At 39.5% G+C, this 24,735-nt stretch overlaps 1 protein-coding gene across 2 annotated transcripts in view; it reads left to right on the forward strand.

Annotated features, from left to right (window-relative positions):
- Nucleotides 1–24,735, forward strand: part of mfsd3 (major facilitator superfamily domain containing 3) — a 76,787-nt gene that overhangs the window by 39,677 nt on the left and 12,375 nt on the right. For both annotated transcript variants that reach the window (XM_063068747.1, XM_063068748.1), the window contains exons 4-5: nucleotides 10,127–10,230; nucleotides 15,863–15,972. In XM_063068747.1, coding sequence (XP_062924817.1) covers nucleotides 10,127–10,230; nucleotides 15,863–15,972 — 214 coding nt within the window. The remainder of the gene's footprint in view (nucleotides 1–10,126; nucleotides 10,231–15,862; nucleotides 15,973–24,735) is intronic.

Below are 24,735 nucleotides of genomic sequence, written 5' to 3' on the forward strand. Positions count from 1 at the left end.
CTCTGCGAAGTGGGGTTTTCTCCAATGAATGCAACGAAAATGAAATCGTGGAATAGACTGGACATAAGGAACCCCCTTCGAGTATTGCTGTCTCCCATCACCCCTCGATAGGACCATCTTTTTGCAGGAAAACAAGCCCAGGGCTCCCACTGATTCAGTGATATTGGTGTGTTGCAATGATTTTATATGTTCACATGAGGAAAATATGCACTGTGTGTTTAATATCCAAACGTTACTTAAAATGTTATGATGCTATTGACTTATAAGTGACTTATAATTGACTTATCACTGTATTCATGTGAGGAAAATATGCACTGTGTGTTTAATATTAAATTCATTAAATAAATCCTTTTCAGAAACGAAATTGAGTGTATTAGCCACTTATAAGTGACTTATAGTTGACTTATCACCTATATTCCGGTCGTGATTAACACCCCCCCCCCCACTAGGGTTGCCAACTGTCCCGTTTATTGGGCTAAATTGGTTTGTCCCGTATTTCCCCCGCTAAGGTAGACGGTTCCTATGAAACCTTTCGTGCCAAAATGCTGTAAAGCGAAAAAGCAATTACCATTAATTTTTATGGGAAAAATTTTTGAGCGTTCCCAGACCCAAAAAATAACCTACCAAATCATACCAAGTAACACATAAATCCTAAAATAACACTAACATATAGTAAAAGCAGGAGTGATACGATAAATACACAGCCTATATGAAGTAGAAATAATGTATGTACGGTGTAGTTTCACTGAACAGAATCGCCAAAGCCGATGTGTAGAAAAAAGCGGCACGTTTACGCATGCGCACACAGGTGCCCGCGCGAGGCTTCATGGTCATGGTAGTTTTTCTCGGGGTAAACACAGTGAGAAAGTTGGCAACCCTACCCCTCTGATTTTTGAATTTTATCCCAATTTAGAAAATAGTCTTCACCAGTGATTCCCAAAGGGGTTGGTTACGTGACCTAAGGGAGTATTAGGGGAAATGGAGGTTGTCAGGGGGCATGCTAGATTCTTGGGGTGGTGGGGCGCAGTAATTGCCATCCTAACTTGAGGCACGAGACCTGACTGACCATTAGTAGAGCAGGCACTTCCAAAAAAAGGATGAGGCACTGGAACACGGGAATCTCATCCAACCTTACCAACCAAACAGACATTATTGGGGATGCATAAATTAGCAGCTAGGGTGCCAACAGTTCCCCTTGACTCATGGTACAGAACAAGTTCACGCAATTTAACAGTTGATAAGTCAAGTTCACCCTTTCAACTTTTTCTGCAGATCTACAGAAAACAGGTTGCACAATGATACAGCGCTGGCCAGAACCGAGTGGTGAAATGAACCTGTCGACCCCGAAGATTCTTCTTGAGGTGTTCAAAGTGTCCTCAGCTTCATATATGCAGTCAAGAACCATCTTAGTGGATTATGAGATCTTATGCGATTAGTCAATGGCGCTAACTGGAATAGTATAAAGATAGCTTGCTGAACACCTGCTGTATCCCAACTAACATTCAGATTCCAATCTGAATCCTTGTCAACGTTATTTTTGCTGTTGCTAACATCTTCACCTTCACCTCGCCATTCCTTTGCATGCCACCATTAAGGTTCCATCTGTGTCAACTCGCTGCCATCGACAACTTCCGATAGGCATTCACAGATTGTGTTCATTTTTTATTTTAATTTAGCCCCGTTAGTGATGGATAAATGCATATGGTGTGATCTCTGAGTCTGAAGGCAGTGAAGCCTTGAACTCTAATCCTGCTAAGAACCAGAAACCACAGAATGTGTATTAATAACAATGTTATATACCTGGAGTATGGTTTTATTCCGTTCCAGTCAAATCAACAACACTCCATGTGTTTTATTCGTAACACTGTACTGTCTAATGAAATCATGAAACCATCAAGATTGTGATAATACTTCCGTAAAAGACACCCTGAAAAGACTACTTATGCTATTACTTCGTTCCAGAAGATGAAAGAAGCATTTGAAAAGCATTGCACACTCAAGTCATTTGCCAAGAAAGCTAAAAATGACCTTGATAGTGGTCTGATTGCTTCTTATGACATTTCCAAAATGATAGCAAAGTGTGGAAAGTCTCATCCAGCTGGTGAGGATTAATGATACTGCTGTTTCAGAAGTTTTCAACACTGTTCCCAAAACGGATACCAGTATTTTAAAATCCAATTCCTCTGAGTAATAACTCTGTTTGCAATTCACTGTGTAATTCATCGTCAACATCTCCCAGTGAGAAACCTCAGCCAAGGACTTTTTTCAAGCATGACGATAAAGAATTTGAACGTTTGCTTCTTCGTACTGAAGTGTGTTGGCTGTCAAAAGGCTGCTGCTTAAAACGCTTCTTTGATCTTTTTGACACTGTGGTTGAATTTTTGCTCAAAATTGACAAGAGTTTGGGAAACAAGATTGAAAATCTGGCTGAGTGGTACCATAACAACAGCTTCTTACTCAATGTCTGCAGGACGAAGGAGCTAATTATTGACTTCAGGAGAAGGAAACCAGAGATTCATGACCCAGTTCTGACTGGAGGTTCGGAGGTGGAGAGAGTCAGCAACTTTAAATTCCTCAGTGATATTATTTTGGAGGACCTGCCCTGAGCCCAGCATGTAAGTGCAATTACTAAGAAAGCATGGCAATGCCTCTACTTTCTTAGTAGTTTGTGGAGATTCGACATGACATCTAAAACTTTGACAAACTTGTACAGATGCATAGTGGTGAATATATTGGCTGGCTTCATCACAGCCTGATATGCAAACACCAATGCCCTTGCACAGAAAGTCCTACAAAAAGTAGTGGATGTGGTTCAGTCCATCATGGGTAAAGTCCTCACCATCATTGACTACGTCTACATGAAGTGTTGTTGCAAGAAAACAGCATTTATCATCAAGGACTTTACCACCCAAGACATACTGTCTTCTCACTGCTGCTATCAGGAAGAAGTTATAGGAGCCTCAGAACTCACACCACCAGGTTCAAGATCAGCTATTACCCCATAACCATCAGGCTCTTGAATCAAAGGGGATAACTTTCAAGAATGTTGGCATTTGTGGTATGTGGCTACACTGTCATATGAAGTTTCCTGGTCTTTGGAGAAGAGCCAAATTGCTCTTCATTGCATTTCCATCCCCCTGCCTTGTTGAAAGAGGCTTCAATGCAGTGAGCCATCTACTCACAAAACATAGAAATCACTTGGACATACGCATGGGGACTTAAGGCTTTTGCTGTCACAACTTGAACCAGATACTTCAACTCTTCCTAAAAACCATCAAGCTCAAGAATCACATTGAAGCTGCTGCACAGTGCACAGGTACTGTGTAAGCTAATTGTAAAAACAATTAAAAATTTAAAGCAGAATCTTTTTTCTCATGATAGTATATGGTAGATATGTTTTTACACTATGGGGGCACTGGAAAATAGATTGTGCTCAAGACCGACGGCAAGTATGAAGGTGCTTTAGGGAGGTGTTGACAAGAATGAAAGTGCTTTAAAAGAGTGTTGGACTAAATAAATGTTGGAAAACACCGCTCTACACCTTTATTCCTTCTACCACTTCTAGATACTATATTCCATTGGCCACTTCTTTGCCTATTCTCCTCATCTGTCTGACATTCTGCAGATTCCCTGCTTCCTCAACAGTACCTGCCACTCCATCTTTCTTTGTATCGTACGCAAACCTGGCCATAAAGCCACCAATTCCGTTATCCAAATCATTAACATATAATGTGAAAAGAAATGGTCCCAGCACCAGCCCCTGCGGAACACTATTAGTCACCAGCAGCCAATCGGAAAAGGCCCCCTTCTTTGGCTCCAGCCTGTCAGCCAATCTTCTATCCATGCTAGTATCTTTCCTGTAATGCCATGGGTTCTTGTTAAGCAGCCTCATGTGTGGCACCTTGTCAAAAGCCTTCTGAAGACCCAAGTAAGCAACATCCACTGACTCCCACCCTTCTTGGAAAGTGGAGTGGACATTTTCAATTTTCCAGTCTTCCAGAACCCTGGAATGTAGTCTATCTAGTCCAGGTGACTTAACTACCTTTCAGACCTTTGTCAATCCTGCTTGTTATTTCCTCAAAGAATTCCAACAGATTTGTAAGGCAAGATTTCCCCTTTAGAAAACCATGCTGACTTTGATGTATTTTATCATGTGCCTTCAAGTACCCTGAAACCTTATCCTTAATAATGGACACCAACAACTTACCAACCATTGAAGTCAGGCTAACTGGCTTATAATTTCCTTTCTTCTCCCTCCCTCCCTTCTTGAAGAGCGGAGTGACATTTTCAATTTTCCAGTCTTCCTGAACCCTGTGGTGTAGTTCATCTAGTCCAGGTGACTTAACTACCTTCAGACCTTTCAGCTTCCCGAGCACCTCTTAGTAATAGCAAAAGCACCCACTACTGCCCCCTGACACTCCTGCATTTCTGGCATATTGCTTGTGTCTTCCACAGTGAAGACAGACGCAAAATACTTATTAAGTTCATCTGCCATTTCTTTGTTCCTCATTATGACCTCTCAAGCGTCATTTACCAGTGGTCAGATATCCACTCTGACCTTTTTTTACTCCTTATATGTCTAAAAGCACATTTTTGCTGCTTCTTTTATATTATTGGTTAACTTACCTTCATATTTCATCTCTTCTGTCCTTAGATTTCCTCCTTTGAGATCTAGCACCAACATGATTTTCTTAATCTACTTGCATATTGAAATCCCCAGTGATTATTCTTACATTGCCCTTATTACATGCTCTTTCTATCTACTATTGTGATTTGTACCCCGCATCCTGGCTACTGTTTGGAGGCCTGTGTGTAACCCATCAGGGTATCTTTACTCTTGCAGTTCCATAACTTTATCTACAAGAATTCTACATCTTTTGATCCTATGTCACCTCTTTCTAGGAATTTAATTTTATTTTTTATCAACAGAGCCACCTCACCCCTCACTTCCCTGCCTGTCCTTTCAATATAATATGTATTCTTGGATGTTAAGCTCCAAATTGTGATTTTCTTTCTGCTGTGACTCACTGATGCCCACAATGTCATACCTGCCAATCTCTAACTGTTCTATAAGATTATCTGCCTTATTCCATATTCTGCATGCATCCAAATATAACACCTGCAGTCCTGTATTCATCTCCCTTTTTGATTTTGCCTCCATGTTACACTTCAACTCATCCCACTGACTGCAATTTTGCCTTATCATCTGCCTATGTCCTTACTCATAGTCTTACTACACACTGTATTTATTTGAATGCAAACTGCCCCATCCTTAGCCCTGTCACTCTGGTTCCCAAACCCCTGCTAACGTAGTTTAAATTCTTCCCAACAGCTGTAGCAAACCTGCCTGCAAAGATATTGATCTCCTTTGGGTTCAGGAGTAACCCATCCATTTTCTACAGGTTATAGCTTCCTCAGAAGAGATCCCAATGATCCAAAAATCCGAAAACCTTCCCCCTGCACCAGTTCTTCAGCTGTGCATTCATGTGCCAAATCATCCTATTCTTATCCTCACTGGCATGTGGCACAGACAGCAATCCAGAGATTGCTACCCTGGAGGTCCTGTTTTTTAGCTTTCTGCAGAACTTCCTATATTGTCTTTTCAGGATCTCCTTGTTCCAGCTGTGTCTTTGGGACCCATATGTACCATGAAGGCAACATACCATCCAGGTTTTTCTTTTACCTCCACAGAATCTCCTGTCTGCTCCTCTAATTGTGGAATCCCCTAACACTACTGTACTCCTCTTCTCCCCCCTTCTCTTCTGAGTCAAAGGGGCAGACTCAGTTCCAGATACCCAGTCTCTGCGACTTCCCCTTGGTAGGTCTTCCCTCCAACAGTAACCAAAGCAGTGTACTTATTATTGAGGAGAACAGCCACTGGCTGCCTATTCCCTTTCCCCCTCCTAACAGTCACCCAGCTACTTGCCTTCTGTAAATTAGGGGTGACTACCTCATTGTAGTCCTATCTATCACCTCCTCATTCTCCATATGAGCCATTCTCCATTCTCCAGCTGCGGCTCCAGTTCCTTAACACTGTCTCCAAAGAGTTGCATCTTGATGTACTTCATACAGAGGAGACTCTCTCCCAGAGTTCCCACATCTCAAACAAAGAACATACCCTGGATCAATTCTCAATACACTAGCTATGTACTAATAGATAAAGAGAAAAATAAACTTACTAGGAGCTAACTTAGAGTCTCTGCTTATTCAACAAAGATACTGAGCCGAAGTCTCGCACTCTAGCCCTGGCCCACTCACACGAGTAGTGGCTCCCACAATGGCTTTTCGGAGCACTTTGGCTACATAATACCCAGAGTATGGTGATATATGGAACAGGCTGCCAGAGGAAGTGAAAGAAGCAGGTTTAGTTACAATGTTTAAAAGTCATTTGAACAGGTTCATGGAGAGGAAGGGTTTATAGCAAATAGGCCAAATGCAGGCAAGTGGGACTAGCTCTCAATGCCACCTTAGTGGGCATCAACAATTTGAGCTAAAAATCCTATTTCCATGCTGTATAATTGCATGACTCTATGAACAGACCAAAGATTTACCCTTTTCTTTGCAGAATTTGCTGGAGCTTCAATAGGTGTGTTATAATTGGTCTTTGAACTTGAGATAAGAAGAAAACTATTGCAAGGGCTAGTCATTTGCCATTTGTTAATCTCAGATGGAAAATGTGGACATGAGACAATAATAGGATTGAGCTTTGCATCACATTCACAATGGTTATAAATAGTAGGAATAGACAGGGGAGCAGTGGAGCAGCAGATAGGGCAAACCAATAACTGACTGATTAGTCAGAATCTTCGTGTTATTAGTAAAATAATGCCATCTGTTATATTTTGGGTACATGATATTTATTAGACTAGAAGATTTCCTTGCATATTGATTTCCCTCCGCCATCCGATTCCTAAACGGACATTGAATCTTTGGACATTACCTCACTTGTTTTTAAATATACAGTATTTCTGTTTTTGCTGTTTTTTAAAAATCTGTTCAATATATGTAATTTTTTATTATTATTATTATTATTTTATTTATCATTTATTTATTTATTTACTTACTTACTTACTTACTTACTTACTTACTCTCACTCACTCTCAGCTAGATTACGTATTGCATTGAACTGCTGCTGCTAAGTTAACAAATTTCACGTTACATGCTGGTGACAATAAACCTGATTCTGATACTAATTGTAAAAGTAACTAAATTTAGTCACTCTGGCTCAGAGCTGAGTGTGGACTTCTGGAAGGGTAAGATGAAGGAACACATACCAATCCTCACAGAGGGATCAGAAGTGGTGAGAGTGAACAGTTTCAAGTTTCCTGGGTGTCAAGATCTCTGAGGATCTAACCTGGTCCCAATATATCGATGCAGTTATAAAGAAGGCAAGACAGCAAATATATTTCATTAGGGGTTTGAAGAGATATGGTATGTCAACAAATACACTCAAAAACTTAAATAGATGTACCATGGAGAGCATTCTGACAGGCTGCATCGCTGTCTGGTATGGCGGGGGTGTGTGTGTGTGGAGGGGGCTACTGCACAGGACCAAAAGAAGCTGCAGAGCTCCATCTTGGGTACTAGCCTACAAAGTACCCAGGACATCTTCAAGGAGCGGTGTCTCAGAAAGGCAGCATCCATTATTAAAGAGCTCCAGCACCCAGGGCATGCCCTTTTCTCACTGTTACCATCAGGTAGGAGGTAGAATCCTGAAGGCACACACTCAGTGATTCAGGAACAGCTTCTTCCCCTCTGCCATCCGATTCCTAAATGGACATTGGACACTACCTCACTTTTTTTAGTATATATTATATCTGTTTTTGCATGATTTTTAATCTATTCAATATACGTTTACTATAATTGATTTACTTATTTATTATTATTATTTTATTTTGTTTTGCTTTCTTCTATATTATGTATTGCATTGAACTGCTGCTGCTAAGTTAACAAATTTCACATCACATTCCAGTGATAATAAACCTGATTCTGATTCTGATTCAATGAGTTGAAATGTGAGAGATACTTCAAAGACAAAGCCAAAGGTAGAAATTTCTGGATGGTTTTATGAAGAAAAGAGTCACATCCCTAAGGAAAGCACATGTTCAGGAAGAAAAGGTAGAGAGCCATGTGGCAGGGATTTTGGAAGTATTGAGAAAATGTTTGCTGAGGGTGGATTGGGTGAAATTCTACAGACAATATGACTGCAATGCAGATTATAGCTCAGACTGCTGTCCATTTGGCGATAGTCTTGCTTTATTTTGTTGTAGCCCTTGAGGAACCTCAGAAGCAGCAATAATCCCCTTCCATTCTGTACTTCAATGCTCTGGCATGGGCTAGTTGGGCAGAAGGGCCTGTCTATGTTCTGAATAAATCGGCGATTCTATGAAAGCATTGTGTCACCTGTGCAATCTTTATCTCCACTATATCAAAGTCATTCCCTTCGTTCACTCCACCCATCCCTCTTTTCGCAGCTCGGGATATGCCCGTTTCTTCGGTTTTTTTCCCTAGCTTGATGAAGGATTATTGGCCTGAAATGATTTGTTTATTGAATGCTAGAGTAAGCATGACAGGCCACATAACCAACTCCTCCTTTTGTTTCTTATGTTTTTATATTCACGAGCTAAAATGTTAATTAGTTTCTTTCTCTTCACTGATTTCATGTGAGTTTTGGAGTTTTTCAATTAATTTCACTTTTAATTCTTGATTCCCAATGTTCATGGGATTGTGATTTTGTACAATAGACAATGACTAAGGACCTTGCCATAACTTGAAAACAAATTTTAAAATTTGTAATTCTTTATTTGAGAAGTAGCAGAAACAAATCCTACAGAATTAAAAGCATTCTATATTCTTAACATTTTCTCAAAACATGTATTTCATTACATTTTTACTCTGTTGTTTTACATGAACATTTTGAGTTACCATTACATAGACTTTTGAGTTGAAATTCAGTCCATTGATCTTGATTTATTTTTTTTTAAATAGATAGTGTTTCTTGCTCTTTAAATTTCAATTTTCATGCTACTAAAAACAAACTTGGACAAGGGTGCAGCACTATTTGATTTACTTCGCCAGTTAACTACTGTCTTCCCTTTTCTTCAAAATTTCTCCTGTGTAACCAAGTATTTTAGCTCTTTTCATTGTAGTCCCCAAATTTAAATGCGTCTCTGCTGTAGGCTTGAATGATTCCCAAGGTGCTTTTCCTGTTTAGAACTATCAAACTCTATCTAACATGGTGCTTGTGAGGAGCAAGTATATATCTCTTAATTATTAATACAGCGTCTGTTGGCTATTAATTACTAGTCACATGCTGCTTGTTGAGGGACAAATTACCATGGAACATATCCCCGAGGATCTATATTGGCTTAAACACTTTCAGAGGATCAGTTAGCTGGAATGATTCTAGAATGACTTTTGTTTCACTTCTACCTGTGACTATTTTCCAAGAAAGTCAAATACCGATTTTTCTTGCTTTCTGCAAATAGTCAAACCACTAACAGGAAGTTCTTGTGTGAGAAAACAAAATATTTAATTAATATCTATTTACTGGATGTAAATATATTTCTTCCAAATCCTACAGTTGTGTTTACGGTTGAACACAATGTGGAAAGACTTATTTGACTCACAGTGGCCAGCTTGATGTCAATGTCTTTATGTATAAGAAGCCAATATTGTCTACACTACTGCCCATTTGTATTCTTTGGGTTACTCCTATTTCAAAATAATTGCAGCAAAATTAAAGTCTCCAGCTAGCTATAATAAATTGCCAGGTTATTTCATATATTGATGATTGCTCTGTTTTTAGTCTATCTAGAAACAAATGAATTTATTTTTACCAATACCAGTCACACATTAACAAATTTAGTTTATGTGCAAATAAAAGTGCACAGTACTGATGCAAACTCACTACATACTGTACATGAATGACATCATGCTTCATAATGAGATGTTCTATTTGCTCTTCAATTTCTAACCATATAAAGCCCTTATTCTCTATCAACTTCAGTGCATTTCAACATGACCAGAGTGCTTTGTATCATGTATGTTGTATGAATTGAAATTCGTCCTTCAGAAAGTGAGTATAGCATTTATTTATTTAAATATGTTTTGCTTTTATTTACAGTGTGTATTCACTTATAACGATCCTATTTGTGATGCGCCTTGGGAATTTGAGTTTGCAGACATTACTGTTACTTTGGTTTTACTATGATTCCTTCATAGTGAAAGGTATGTTGATTAAATTTAAAATTCATTGGACACATTTAATTTATTCAATAACTCGTGTTCACTTTTATTTAGTATTATGGGATGATGGGCTGTTTTTTTAAAATTAACCTTTTTCCACTCAAAAAGTATAGGTTCAAATATCATTACATGTTGCAATTGATTTATAATTGAAATTACTTAAGTATTTCACAATAATTTCTTCCCTCCAATGCTTTATGAGCACAAAGTCTCTAATTGTTCACCTGATCAGATGATAGATTTCTTGGTGGGGGGGGGAAACATTTTGGAGAAAGGGATTACAACTCCCTTGGATAGGGCTAGGAGCAGACAGAATGGAAAAAAAGTATTTAGTTAGATTTTATAATTCTCAATGTCCAAAATGGATTGCAACACAAGTATAGACAAACCTACATTATTCTTAGAATAAAACGTGTAAAGTGCTGGAAATACTTAGCTGATCAGGCAGTGTATATAGCAATTATGTTTCAGACTAATAACCTTTCATCAGAGCTAGAAAAGTGAGAAAACAAATTGTAAAGTTTTTTTTGGGAGGAGTGGAATAAAGTGTCTGACATCACCTTTGTCAACACTGACTCGGGACAGCAAGATCACAGATATTTACCTTATTTCAGGGTATTCTTGGATGTGCCTACCATGAAGCAGTAAAGAGACAAAGACGTTTCCTTGCATTTTGTATTCTTACTTTATTTTATTTTAAAGGGAAATTTTCTTTTAACAAACCTCAGGTAATCTTATTGATCAACAAGAATTCTATGAAATTGTAAGAAAAACTTAAGTTATGTATCAAAAATATCATTAGCAAAGACCCATTTCATTTGATATATTTATTTCTACAAATACACACCATGAATTAGGGTGCAAACAATGTCATTACTAAAAATGATAATATCTATCCCTTGTCCCTGAATTCAACTAACGTTGATGGACATATAACCTGAGCATTCATAAAAAGGTCATGTTCTGTTTTGCACTGACCCCTTTTCTTGAAGTTTATGCTCTTGAGGTGTACCTCTGTTGTTTTTGTCTGTTGGCTGCAGAAGAAAGTCAGTTAAAATGGTTTATTTGATCTATTTGGTTTTTTTTTGCAAATAAGATGTCTAATAGAGGACCTTGAAACACGAATGTCAAAAATATATGCTTAGAGTTTGACTTGGGCGAAGGATGTAATATAAGAATATCAAGAAGCTGCTTTTATTTGCAGACAACTCCAATAGGTCACACAGTACATCAAAGTTGATGCCAAGGATGATAAAACAAGATCAGAAAGCTATTTGATCTTACATGTCATTGACTGACTGTAAATGTGCTATTTATCTCGGTAGCTTTTTAAAAAAGAAATGTGACACCTTTAAGCAACTGTCAAAGTTTTGACAATCTTTTATTCAAATTCTCTGTGGTATGTGGAAAGCTAGCAGGTGCATAAGGTGCTTCAGATGTTTGAAATATTAAGGGAAATGTGGACTGTGGCTAGTCTTTATATTTTCATCTTCATTTGATTCTTGACTGGCGCATTTTGAAGTTTCAAAAATGTGAATAATGCATTGTTTAGTTTTTGCAAATGGGTATTTTTCCATATTATTTTGTGTTATGATGTATTGACAATTAAATGCAAACCAACATTCTGTACTAAGCTCTTTGATTTCAATAAACTTCCCACTTCTCAGCTCCACAGTGTTCTGCATCTGATATTGAAAATTTTGGATATTTAGTTTAATCATTGATTGCCAAAGAGCTGAGATCACTTGCACCAATTTAAAGTATTCCCAGGGTTTGATTTGCATCTCTTGCAGCTCACATCTATCCCTTGTATTACAAATTGAGATTGCTTTCAATGATAGCCATCAACCTGACATTAACAGATGAGTTTTCACTATCCACTCTGCTGAATTCTGATCTGACCCTTCAAGTTCCTTCTTTGTAACTGCATTACCTCAGTCTCCCTCTTCGTCAATCCTGTTTGCTGGTTGCATGTTCCCTTCTCAGATTGTTTGCGCCGTCCAACCAGTTGCTTAAGTTTGATTGTTTTGATTGGTTTTTTTGTTATGGGATGTGGAACCAAGGTGGGTCAATGGAATTGAGGTATTCATAAGTCATAATGTGGGTAAATTGTCAACAGACATGAGCACCTAAATGACCTAGTCCTATTATAAAGTTCCCTCTTTCCTATTCCTTATGTCGTATCTCTTCTAAACTAAACACAATTCATAACTGTCCTGCTTTTTGGACCAATTTATAAATTTCCTCATTGGCCAGGCTTGAGTCATTTTTCCTTTTTTTAATTGCCAGACCAGGAATGAACAATTGAGTTATCCATGCATTCCTTAAGCATTTGCTATTGCTGACCCACCATCAACTCCACAAGTAACATTCCTAATCTATCTTAGCCAGCCCTTGATATACCATTGTAACTTCTCTTATTTGTATTCAAGACCTCAATGAAAAATTATATCATCCCCAAAATAGCTAGTTAATTCTTACTCATTACATAATATGCTCTCTAGGATAGCCTAGTCTCCAAACACCTTCAGAAAACCATCCTGTATACCAAAGAGGAGCCATTAGGCACTATTCAAAAGGATCAAAAGTTAAAGATCTGGTTATATTTTTTTTGAACTTTGCCTTCAAGTTTTCTTATTTTTAGAAGCTTAATATTGAATGTCTTCTTTGTACTGCACAAGGTTTGAAATTAGCCACTCATTGACTTCCTGATCTTTTCAATTGTCCCCTTTAAGGGATTGTTACAATGCCTTTATCGTCAATCATTTCCCTGGGCTTTTCAACTGTCCAAACAATGAGATGTTATCATCCCCAATTAGCTATGTTAACTGAGTCTAACGGTGCCTAGAACCTTGCTTGTGGGGCCTTTCTGTTGAAAGTGTATCAGCAATGAGTGACAACACAAGGAGCATTGCAGCCGACCTTTACCTTTGCTCACATTGTCCGCAGAAACTTACCTCCAGCAGGTGGTGCTACATGGGATCTCTGGGTAGTTTCCTGTCTCATAACCCTCTTGATAAAAGACCAAATTTAACATACCATTCTTTATTCTATCAGCTGCTAACCGTTATGTGCTATTGTCACATATCATCTTTTTAATATGAATGATTAATCTTCAGCATTTGAAAAAAAAATTGTATGGATTCTAGACCGGTTAAAAGAGGCAAGTATTTATAAAGCAAACAACAGGAATTCTGCAGATGCTGGAAATTCAAGCAACACACATCAAAGTTGCTGGTGAACGCAGCAGGCCAAGCAGCATCTATAGGAAGAGGCGCAGTCGACGTTTCAGGCCGAGACCCTTCGTCAGGACTAACTCCTGTCCCATGATCCTCTCGTATCCCCTTTTGCCTATCACCTGTCCAGCTCTCGGCTCTATCCCTCCCCCTCCTGTCTTCTCCTATCATTTTGCATCTCCCCCTCCCCCTCCAGCTTTCAAATCCCTTACTCACTCTTCCTTCAGTTAGTCCTGACGAAGGGTCTCGGCCTGAAACGTCGACTGCGCCTCTTCCTATAGATGCTGCTTGGCCTGCTGCGTTCACCAGCAACTTTGATGTGTGTTGCAAGTATTTATAAAGAATGATTCACACCCTCCCTGTGTATGGTGGATTAAAATATCGGTTACAGTTGGAAATGGAGTACAAATTTCAGTAAATCCTGCTAAATGATGAAGTCTTTCATTCTTTGTCTTTGATAATAGATCTATTTTCACAAAATATAACTTCAGATCATTGTAATGTTACATTTGTTATTCGTTCATCCAGAAAATTAGATCAATGCATGATGTTTAAAAGTACAGAGATGATGTCTTCACGTTCTGGCTCCCAGTGCACATACACCAGGCCTGTGCAAATTGATACAGCTTCACAGTTTAAACAGGCTTTGCCCTAGAAATTTGAATTTTTTTTACATTTCAAATCTGGATTTAATTTCTAAAAGTTATACGCAGGAAATATAATATAGTTTTACCAGGGTGCAACAACTTAAGGTTTTTACATTCCAGGCAGAAGATACATCAACATTACAAAGGAAGGTGCAGTGTTCCAGCATTTTGATGAAGGAAAGCAGACTACAATGTCCAAAACCAATGATGAACATTTTATGTATACAAACAAGGGGCCTAAAGCTTATTTGAGGGTTGCTATGCTATATTTCTTTGATCAGAGGTAGGTTATATTATCTCAGGGTAATACCCTGGGTAGGGTTCACCAAATTCAGATTTAAAAATTGATAGACATTTTAGGTCCTCCTGTTGTCTGCCTTCCATCTGCCTTCAACAGTGAATTGGCCAGTGAGTAACCTGGTTCAGTGCTAATAAGGAGCAACACACAAGATGCTGGAGGCGCTCAGCACATCTGGCAGCATCCATGGAGGGAAATAAAGTTAATTGTTTCTGGTCGAGATTCTTCATCAGTCCTGACCTGCTGAATTCTATTAGCATCTTGTGTGTCTTGCTGTAGGTTTCCAGCATCTGCAGCCCCCCTTGTGCCTCAATGTTAATAAGGTGCAGAGTCCAACATTAGGTGTGACTCAGGCTCTTCCGGTACAGAGGTTATTCCCCGTGAAGCTCCCTCACCTCACAAGCCATTTGTCCGAAATGAACTTCTGGGTTTCTGAGTTTTGAACTTCAGTATTAAATTTATTTGAGCTACATAAAGGGCAACTGTTGCCATGAAACCATTTCTCAACAGGAAGAAATGGATAGGAGGAAACAGTTGCTAAACTGCTTCAGACTGATACTTTGCTGATTTGCTTCATGAAGTATGTTCCTCTCTCCTTCCATACCCATTTGTTCATTGATATCTTCAATGCAGTAAAATCTTCCAACAAAATTAATTTAAAAGGGTGTTTTTAGTTTTGAATCTGTTCATGGCTATGAGTTGATTAATTTTTTCTAGTCATTCAATAAAGAAGTGTGCTTAATTATTTAACAATTTTAAAAGTTTAATCGATACAGAAAGAGATAATATATTCTCTTGCTGCTGATACAATAGTATCAATATATTATATTTCATCTGATTTAGATATTTATCTGCAGCTTCATCTTTGTGTATGATTCAGAGCACAACCTTAATTAAACCACTTCCTATAAGATGAACGTAATTGGAAATTCCATTTATTTATTGTGGTGTAATGATTAATATAAGATTATCTTATCATGCAGTGGATGAAAGCAATTCTGCAACCACAATAGAAGTAGCTGTGATGCTTTCTCTCAAAAGTTTCATTTAAAATGATGTGAGAGGAGTCCTGCTTGCCTGGTACAGTGTTCAAGTTTTCTTGAAAGGTACTGTCTTCCTCAGGTAGAACTATACCATTCAGACATTTATTACAGTTTGAACTTAATTGGATACATTCCTGAATCACTTCCCAGTTTTGAAATGAAATTAGTGGATTGTTTTCTCTTGCTTTTCAGCATCAACAACAAAAAAAATCCAGATTTATATATTTTTGAACTTCTATTTACTGCAGAACCAGGTGTTTGTTTTAAGGCTATATTCTTGTCTATATATTTTAGCATGAGATGTGGAAGAGATTTCTTATGCTTATTCTCCTTGCTATGTTGCAACACATCAGAAAGTTTCAATTTCAATTTATTTTGTATTTGTCCTAGGTGCAGCTGTGCTAAGTATTATTTTACAACATTTTCTCAGTGGATTGATAACAACATTGACATTTAGTATCATGATGCTATGCACTCAGAAAGCTGACAACAGAATACAGGTAAAATATGTGTACTTTTATAACACTCGTTATTTCACCAGGTTGAACAGTAATACCATGTCAATTTGGTTTTCCAACACCTGAAATTCCTTTGTCATGCCGTCTGCTCCTTGAACCATACTGTGTAGATCAAACTTCTTTTATTGTTGATTTTTTCCTGCCCATCAATTTGCGCAGTTCTAAAACATGGTCTTTAAAATAAAGAAACATGTTTACATATGCACAACTGACCTATTTGGCAAAGGCTTCATTGCATCTAAATTTCAAATAATTTATACATTACGAAATCTCCTTTGAAAAAGCCTACACTTTTAGATAGGGGAAAGCTTCAGAAAGTTGCTTAAGAGCTTTATTATTGGACTCAGAATTTTAACCCTTATCAAGTTGTGGTGTAGAAGTACCCATTCTAATGCTAAACATAGCTACTTCCTTATCCCACTGCTAGTGTGTTTTTTTTTTCTCTTTCTACCGTGGCAGTTTTACTTTTTAATTTTCCCCATATTTTGAAATCTTGGGGATGCTTCTTTGCAATAGTACTTTATGCGTATGCTCGTCTTACCACTGTTAATGATTGGAGAGGACATTAAGACAGAAATTTCTCAGGCAGCTATGATACTATTAGAGTGTTAAATTCAAAACAGGCCCTGATATAAACAAATCATCATTTTAATGAAGAGTAAAAATATCCTTTATAATGCTAGGAAGAATGAACTGATTTAATAATATTGACTGGTAATAGGATTCTGTGGCCCTCTATTCATTTTTGAACACCATGATAATGTGGTTTTACAATTATTCCATTTATAGTGAGAACTATTCTTTTTTTAATAATATAACTATGACTTTCTATGATAATGTTCTATAATATTTCCTGTTAATATGAAAACTGTTCTTCCAATTAAATGCCAAGTTTCACTGTGTAAACCAAGACAATATGAAACAACTCACTCTTTTTCACTAACATTAATGGCTCACAGTTCACCACTTTTTATCCTTGTTTTCAAATTTAACCTTGCTTTCACTCTTTCATGTCTTTCATTAACTACTTACAGTTCTCCAACTCTGTAGAACTTCTGAAATAACAACACAGAATGCTGGAAATATTCAACAATCAAGTAGTGTTAATAGAAAAAGGAACAGTTAAGATTACAGATTGAGAAACCTTCATCAGAGCCTCCAGGACCATTAATTAATTCCATATTGAACATTACAACACAACACAGGTCCTTCAGCCCATGATGTTTTGCCTACTCTAAGAACAATCTATCCCTTCATTTTTCTGTCATCCATGTGCCTATCCAAGAGTCTCTTTAACATCCCTAATGTATCTGCCTCTACCACCACCCCTGACAGTGTGTTCCACACACCCACCACTACCTGAGTAAAAAAACCTTACCTCTAAAATCTTCCCCTACTCTTTCCTCCAATCACCTTAAAATTATACCCCGTTATATTAGCCATTTTCGGTCTAAATATGCTCAGAAACCTTTGGACTTTTGTTAGCGGCTTTCCATTTGTTTTCTGGAACTAAATCTCTCTACTTCTTGTTCCGTCTTTGAGATGTTAACTGCTTTGAACAAGGTGTCTGCTTTTCTATTGTGGGCTTATTTGGCCAAAAAGTATCCTTCCATACTAAAAAGATATTATTAGTTACTTTATCATTCTCTAACCCAATGTTAATTTTGCATCTGAGTACATTTATGTGGAGCAATATACTTGCTTGTTACATACACCTGTTAGGGTGCATTCTCCAGTTATATAAAATTATAAAGTATAAAATTAGTCTTATAATGGAAAGATTCATTTAGCTATGCTCATATGGAAGACCATTCAGGAATTGTATAAAATTGGTTCACATGTATTTTATGATGTGGTAACAAATAATACAAGATTGATGCCTCTGTTATGGATGTAAAGCACATTATAGTTTGAATGCATTCAACCTAGGCTACTCAAAGAAATGGTCAGCCATTTTGTAAGAAACAAACAGTTCATTATGATTTACTTACTCCAATTAGGGCAGCACGGTAGTGTAGTGGTTAGCACAATGCCTTACAGTACAGGCAGCTGGGGTTCAATTCCCACTGCTGCCTGTCAGAAATTTGTACATTCTCCCCGTGAGTTTATGGGCTTCCTTCCACAGTCCAAAGACGTACCGGTTGGTAGGTTAATTGGTGATTGTAAATTGTCCCGTGCTTAGGCTAGCATTAAAAACTGCTGTGTTGCAGTGTGGCACAGCTCAAAGGGCTGGAAGGGCCTACTCCATGCTATATCTAAATAAATAAATAAAATAAAATATCTTGCTCCAAGAGCCATTATATGCAAAGAAATCTAAATCAAGCTTCTGGAAAGAAAAGGTCTTGTTTCAACAGAGTTGAATTTTGTCAGAAGAACAGTTAACAAAAAATTATAAATAGTAAAGCTAGTAAGTGGCTAAGTTAAAACTGATGGATGTTGTATTTGTAGTGATGAATCACTTGTAATTTATTGCACTGAATTTGTGTTTTGAAAATACCTTACTTTTTGGAAAGTGCACAAATTATGCTCCGGGGCTCGACCCTGCCAGTTTGTTACCCAGTTCAATTGAGCCACATCTTTCTGCTTGCCTTCCCTCGCCATGTAAATAACATGTGCCCAACCCAAATTCTCAGGCTTTCTTGAATACTTTCTGCCCTTAGGCCCTTAAAGGGCCTCAATAAATTCACGGTAGCGGAGGCCTTACATAACCCTTTAGCACCTTCAAGGGTAAAACTATTGAACCCAGGGATTCACAGCAGGCCAGGCAGCATCTATTGGAAGAGATACAGTCGACGTTTCGGGTGAAGGGTCTCGGCCCGAAACATTGACTGTACCTCTTCCAATAGACGCTGCCTGGCCTGCTGCGTTCACCAGCAACTTTTATGTGTGTTGCTTGAAATTCCAGCATCTACAGATTTCCTCGTGTTTGCGTTTTTAAATTGAACCCAGGGATTGATCATTTTCTACTTTGCAGTGCAGCCAGAGATCTTGGCAGTCTTTTATTTCCTTTGGCTAGTTTGGCCTTTGGATGTCATGCAGGTTACAATGTTTTTTATGGTCTCAGATCTTAAGCAGCGAGCCATATCCTTCATCACACATAGCACTAGTAGAACTGATTGGAGGGAGGGGGGGTGAGTTGGGAGAAAGGCTTTCCCTGCGCCTATCACATACGTGCACTTAATTGACATTGAGCTATTATTGTACCTGTCAACCCAAAAAAAACACAGGTAAGATCATTTGATAGTTTCAAGTTTGAATTTAAAAATCCTTTACAACTTACCCTCTACCTATCCATCCCCTTTGCCATTTCTCTCTGATTTCATTTTGTTTCTTTTTTTCAATTAAAATTAAACAAAGGCTGCAACACGCACAATAAAAACGCAAACTGTTAATTTTGTTCTCTTTCTGTCATGACCCATGCACAACCACTATTTAGTAAGGCCATAGAGATATGATCTCTAATTTTTAAAATCATTTGAGCAAATATTGCTAGAAGCTAATCAAAACGTGTTCCTCATCTTATCTGATAGAACAGTACTCATGAGTCCAGGGAAATGAAGTTAAACGGTACATGTGCATACTACATAATTCAAACTCAGTTCACAGTGTCACAGCTGTGGGTAAAAATACAAAATCTAAACCCAAGCTTTTGTGAGATCTTGAAGCCTCCAAGTCAAAACATTAATGAATGTATTCGTAAGGAGATTTGAATTAGAAGAGTGCCCTTCACCAGAGAGGCTATAAGAAAGCTCTTCCAATTACTGCAAGATGACCTGCAGCTATCTGGATGCGCTGCTGACTCTCTTGCTGTGAAGCCAGTCAACTTATGCAGGGGACGGTCATGTCAAAGGGTCAGGAGCAAAGTCCAGTGCTACCTGAGTTCCAATTCAGCATGTATTTATTGGGTGATGATTGCATTTTACAGGACAGCCAAGACATTTGTGACGTTTGCCATTATAGTCTGCCCCAGATCGGGCTACTATTTAAAATGATTGTAGATTTGTCCAAGCTGCAGCCTCCTATAAATAGTACCCATATTGCATTGAGAGTTCCTACACAAAAGATCCCTCGACTACTATAACAGAAAAAGCCTCAACTAATTGAATGCACAGATTGTATTTGACAACTTGCGAAGTTTGTCATAGGTCATTGTAAGATACACTGGAAACTGTCAAGATGCATTCAAATTTTAAGATTCAGATTTTCCCAAACTGCAATGTGAAGGAACTGATTTTAACAAAAGGTTCATTTCTTGTGCCTCTTAAAGTATTTCCTTAATCCTGTATGAAGTTCCAATCTCGAAGGTGGAAAAGCTGGGGAGACTGATCAGCTCATATGTAAGGAAATGGCTTGGTCTTCCCAGGTGCCTCAGCAGCATAGGGCTCGACGGCAAAGGAGTCCTAGAGCTATCCATTTCCAGTCTTTCAGGGGAGTACAAGTGCACCACAGTAAGACTGGAGATGATGTTAACAGAGGCAAGGGATCCACTTGTAGCACAAGCTGCCCACATCCTGGATACTGGGAGGAAATGGATTCCATCAGAAGCAACCGAGCAAGCAAAGGTGGCACTCAAGCACAGGGACATCGTGGGCCGAGTGCAGCAAGGGAGGAGCAGTCTTGGCCTCGGGGACAGTACACCAGCCTGGAACAAGGCTGCTTCGTCTCAGAGACGTGGGCTCGGGACGCAGGAGACACGTCGGCAGGTGGAGGTGGTAAGGTGCGCAAAGGCCGTCGCTCAGGCAAGGCAAGGGCAATGGATGAGATGGGAGTGAGTGGAGAAAAGAAAGATCTCCTGGAAAGAGCTGTGGGAGATGGGGACATTCAGAGTGAGCTTCATCATGGCTGCCTACGATGTCTTGCCATCTCCCATGAATCTCAGCCAGTTGTATGGAGAGGACCCCACATGCTTCCTCTGCCTGACTTCAGCAACACTAAAACACATTCTGGTGGGCTGCAAGACCAGCCCTACTCAAGGACGGTACACCTGGCGGCACAACCAGGTGCTACGGTATCTTGCAGCAGTGCTGGAAAATCGGCGGATAAGCATCAACGCTCTCCCTCCCCCTTTATCCCGCTGGCCATTAACAGCATTTGTCTGGGAAGGTGAGGGTCAAGCTGGACTTGATACATCAAGACCAGACACCGGGCAGCTAGGCGGGGCACGAGATTGGAAGATGGTGGCAGACTTAGGCCAGAGGCTCTGCTTCCCAACTGAAATTGCGGAAGCCAACCTCAGACCAGATCTTGTGCTATTGTCGGCCTCACTCCATCTTGTTCACATCATCGAGCTTACAGTGCCCTGGGAGAATGCAGTGGAGGAGGCCTACGAGCACAAGAAGCTGAGGTATGCTGAGCTTACAGCTGGTGCGCAACAACGTGGCTGGAAAGCAAGGGTCCGACCGGTCAAAGTAGGCTGCAGAGGATTTGTAGCCACATCAACATCAAGGCTACTCTGGGAGTTGGGAGTGTGCGGGAAGACACACCAACAAGCAGTCAAAGACCTCTCCAGAGTTGCTTAAAAGGGTAGTCAGTGGCTCTGAATGAAGAGAAAGGATTCCATCTGGGTCCCCAGGTGAGTGAAAGGCATCTAGGGGGTGAGCCCGGGGTGCCAGGATTCACTGCTGAACCCTCCGGAGGTGTCGTGGGCCTATCAGCGAAACACTGAGGAAAGAGGGTGCCCACTTGATAGTACAGAAGATGCCATTGCTCACCTGACCACCCCACAGAGTCCAGGCAGCATGTCTCAGGAGTGCAAATAAGGGATATTAACATCTAGTCCTGCATAACATACCTGATTTCTAACTAAGGTTTGGGCCATTGCTTTATTATCACCTGATGGAGTTTGGTGTCAAAGTTTATGAACAGTGCTCCTGTGCATTTGATTCCCATGATAAAGAGCCCATTAAGAGTCTTGGATTCAGGTTGCCCATTCCAGAACTCTTCCTTATGGAAGATTTCTCCTCTTCCTTAAACTTGCTGATATATCTATCTATCTCTCTCTCTCTCTCTCTCTCTCTTTTTTCTCTTCTCTCCCCCCCCCCTCCTTTAGTACACTCTATAAAACCAAACTTTTTTATGCAGGCTTAAGGTCAAACCTCCCTAACAAGTTAGTGAGAGTGAGACCTCAACAAAATTAGTTTGTTAATGATGCACATAAAATATTTGTTATTACTGAGGAAAGAAATACTTATACTCAGTACATCTGGTCTTATAGTGTCTTCAACTTCTTGGGCAATCCTTCATGTTCAAGGATGACTCGTTTCCACACTTGCTTTGAGTTTTCTGAGATGTTTGATGAGGCAAGTGCAAAAATTGCAATTCTTCAACTGGAAACCTTGCATTCAAAGAAAAACAATTTCTTAACAAAAGATACAAGGTACTGTATATAACCATGTCTGCTTTCAATATTGTAAGTGCACACTCAAATGTCACAAACATAAAGGGAAGGAGATACTTAGGGGCACAGGGTACTGGGTTGGTAATGCAGTCCTTTGCCATACACACAGAGCTTCTATGTATGCCTGATGTACGGACTTTCCCACTTTAAGCACTCATACACCAAGAATTCCCAGGAATCAGTAGGGATTTGTGTACAAAGTTTTCGAGCACAACCTGATTATTTTTCCCTTTGTTGTCTGGTAATCCTCTCCCATGAGTTGCAAATTCTTGTTGAAAGCAATTACCTTTTACTGAAGATTCCTGTTGTGGGGGGGGGGAGGGGGCGCCACTGAGCAGTTTCTATTATCAGACAAGCCATCCTCGGATAGTGAAAAAAGAATTTTCTTCAGATATATGATCTATCTTTGATTATCATGGGTGAGAAGCACTAGGATGGTCTTATTTCAGAGCATTGTGTAAGAAGACCATGAAACGTTTCTTCACGACGAAAGAAAGTGGAGCTGAAGGATGGAAGAGACGAAAGTTAGAGGTGGAGGAAGCCAAGAAGTTGAGCAAGTCTTCATGCCCTTCTTTGAAAAGCCCGGAACAAGTAGTTCGACACGTTCCATGGAGTCGCCTGCACCTGCTACAAGTTTGTTAGAATCTGAAGGTGGATCAAGTACAAATGCGTCACAAGCCGAGGAGGAAGTCAAGTCAGATAAATCCGAGTATGACGAGATTAAGAGTGAGGCTGCCACAGAGAATGTGGACATGACAGGAGGGGAAGACGATGGTGGTGGTGGTGATGTTGAGTTTATTGACGAGATTTTACCTGACGAGATTGACCCTAGTGAACTGGATGGTGTCAAAAAGCCTCGAACTGTCATACCAGAAGTGATTGAACAGTATGACATTGGACTTCTGAAGTTCGACAAGGATACTGGTAAAGCAATTCTGCGTGACGCATTGAGAACAGAAATAATAAAGCTGGGTTTGAAGTATTTCCAGAACAATGAGGGGCCTTTTCTACTAACAAATAACCGCTCAATGAACAAAACTTGGTTCAAGAGGAAATTGGGAAATGGTCGTGGTGAGGAAGTGACTCGCTCATGGCTGGTCTATTCCCCTTCTAAAGAGTCTGCATTTTGTATCTGTTGCTTCTTCTATTCCCAGTGAGACCATCAATCCTCATTGGAGCAGGAAAGTGGATTCAACCAGTGGAAAGCACCTGAAAAGATTAGTGTTCATAAAAATGCCAAGAATCATAGGGAACACTTCACACAGTGGAAAGAAATGGAAAGAAATTTAGCTGGAAACAGAGGAGTTATTGACGTGGTATTTCAGTCACAGATTGAGAAGGAAAAGCAGAAGTGGTGTGATATCTTTACGAGAACCCTTCACTGCATAAAATTCCTTGCGACTCAGAACCTGGCTTTGCGAGGACAGAGCGAGTCACTTCAGCTAGACAATGACTCCAATGTGGGAAATTTCCTTGGCTTACTGAAACTACTGGCCATCTTTGACCCGGTCATAAAAGAACACCTCATTCATTTGGAAAGTCATCCTGGATCCACGTCTTGTCTTTCACCGGGTGTCCAGAATGAATTCATCCACATGATGGCATCCACTGTTCGCCAGAGGTTACTGAGAAGTATTCGTAAAGCCAAATACTATGGTCTCATGTTCGACTTGACTCCTGATCAGGCACACCGTGAGCAGATGTCAGAAGTAGAGGTATGTGGAAGTTGATTTTGAGAGGAAAACAGTCTGTGTTAGAGAGTCCTTCCTTGGTTTTATCCAGTTAAGCCAGAAGGATGCTGAGAGCAGACTTGAAAACATCTTGAAACAGCTAGAGAAGGAAGAAATGGAGCTACAAGATTGTCGGTCACAGTGCTATGACAACGCTGCTGTGATGGTTGGACGTAGAAGTGGTGTTCATCAAAGAATAAGTGAGAAAAACAACCTGGCAGTGTTTGTGAATTGCGAACAATCACTCACTCAACTTGGTGGGTGTACATGCAGCCAAGCAGGATACAATGACGGTCACGTTTTTTGGAACAATCGAAGGTCTCTACATATTTTTCTCTCGTTCAACACAGCGCTGGGAAAAACTCAAAAACGCCGTGCCTGTGGTTGTTAAGTCGGAGTCCAAAACCAGGTGGAGTGCAAGGACAGAAGCAGTGAAGCTCGTCAACAAGTACCTTGAGGAGATACTTCAAGTTCTCCAGGACATGACAGACAATGAAAACGAGACCAGTGAAACAAGAAGTGACGCAAGGCAGCTGTAAAACTGCATGTTGAGTTACGATTTTCTGATTTTGCTAGGATTTTGGAACAAACTACTCATTTGCATTGACCGTATTCAAA

Source organism: Mobula hypostoma, chromosome 16 (genome assembly GCF_963921235.1).
Source record: "Mobula hypostoma chromosome 16, sMobHyp1.1, whole genome shotgun sequence".
Classification (NCBI taxonomy): domain Eukaryota; kingdom Metazoa; phylum Chordata; class Chondrichthyes; order Myliobatiformes; family Myliobatidae; genus Mobula; species Mobula hypostoma.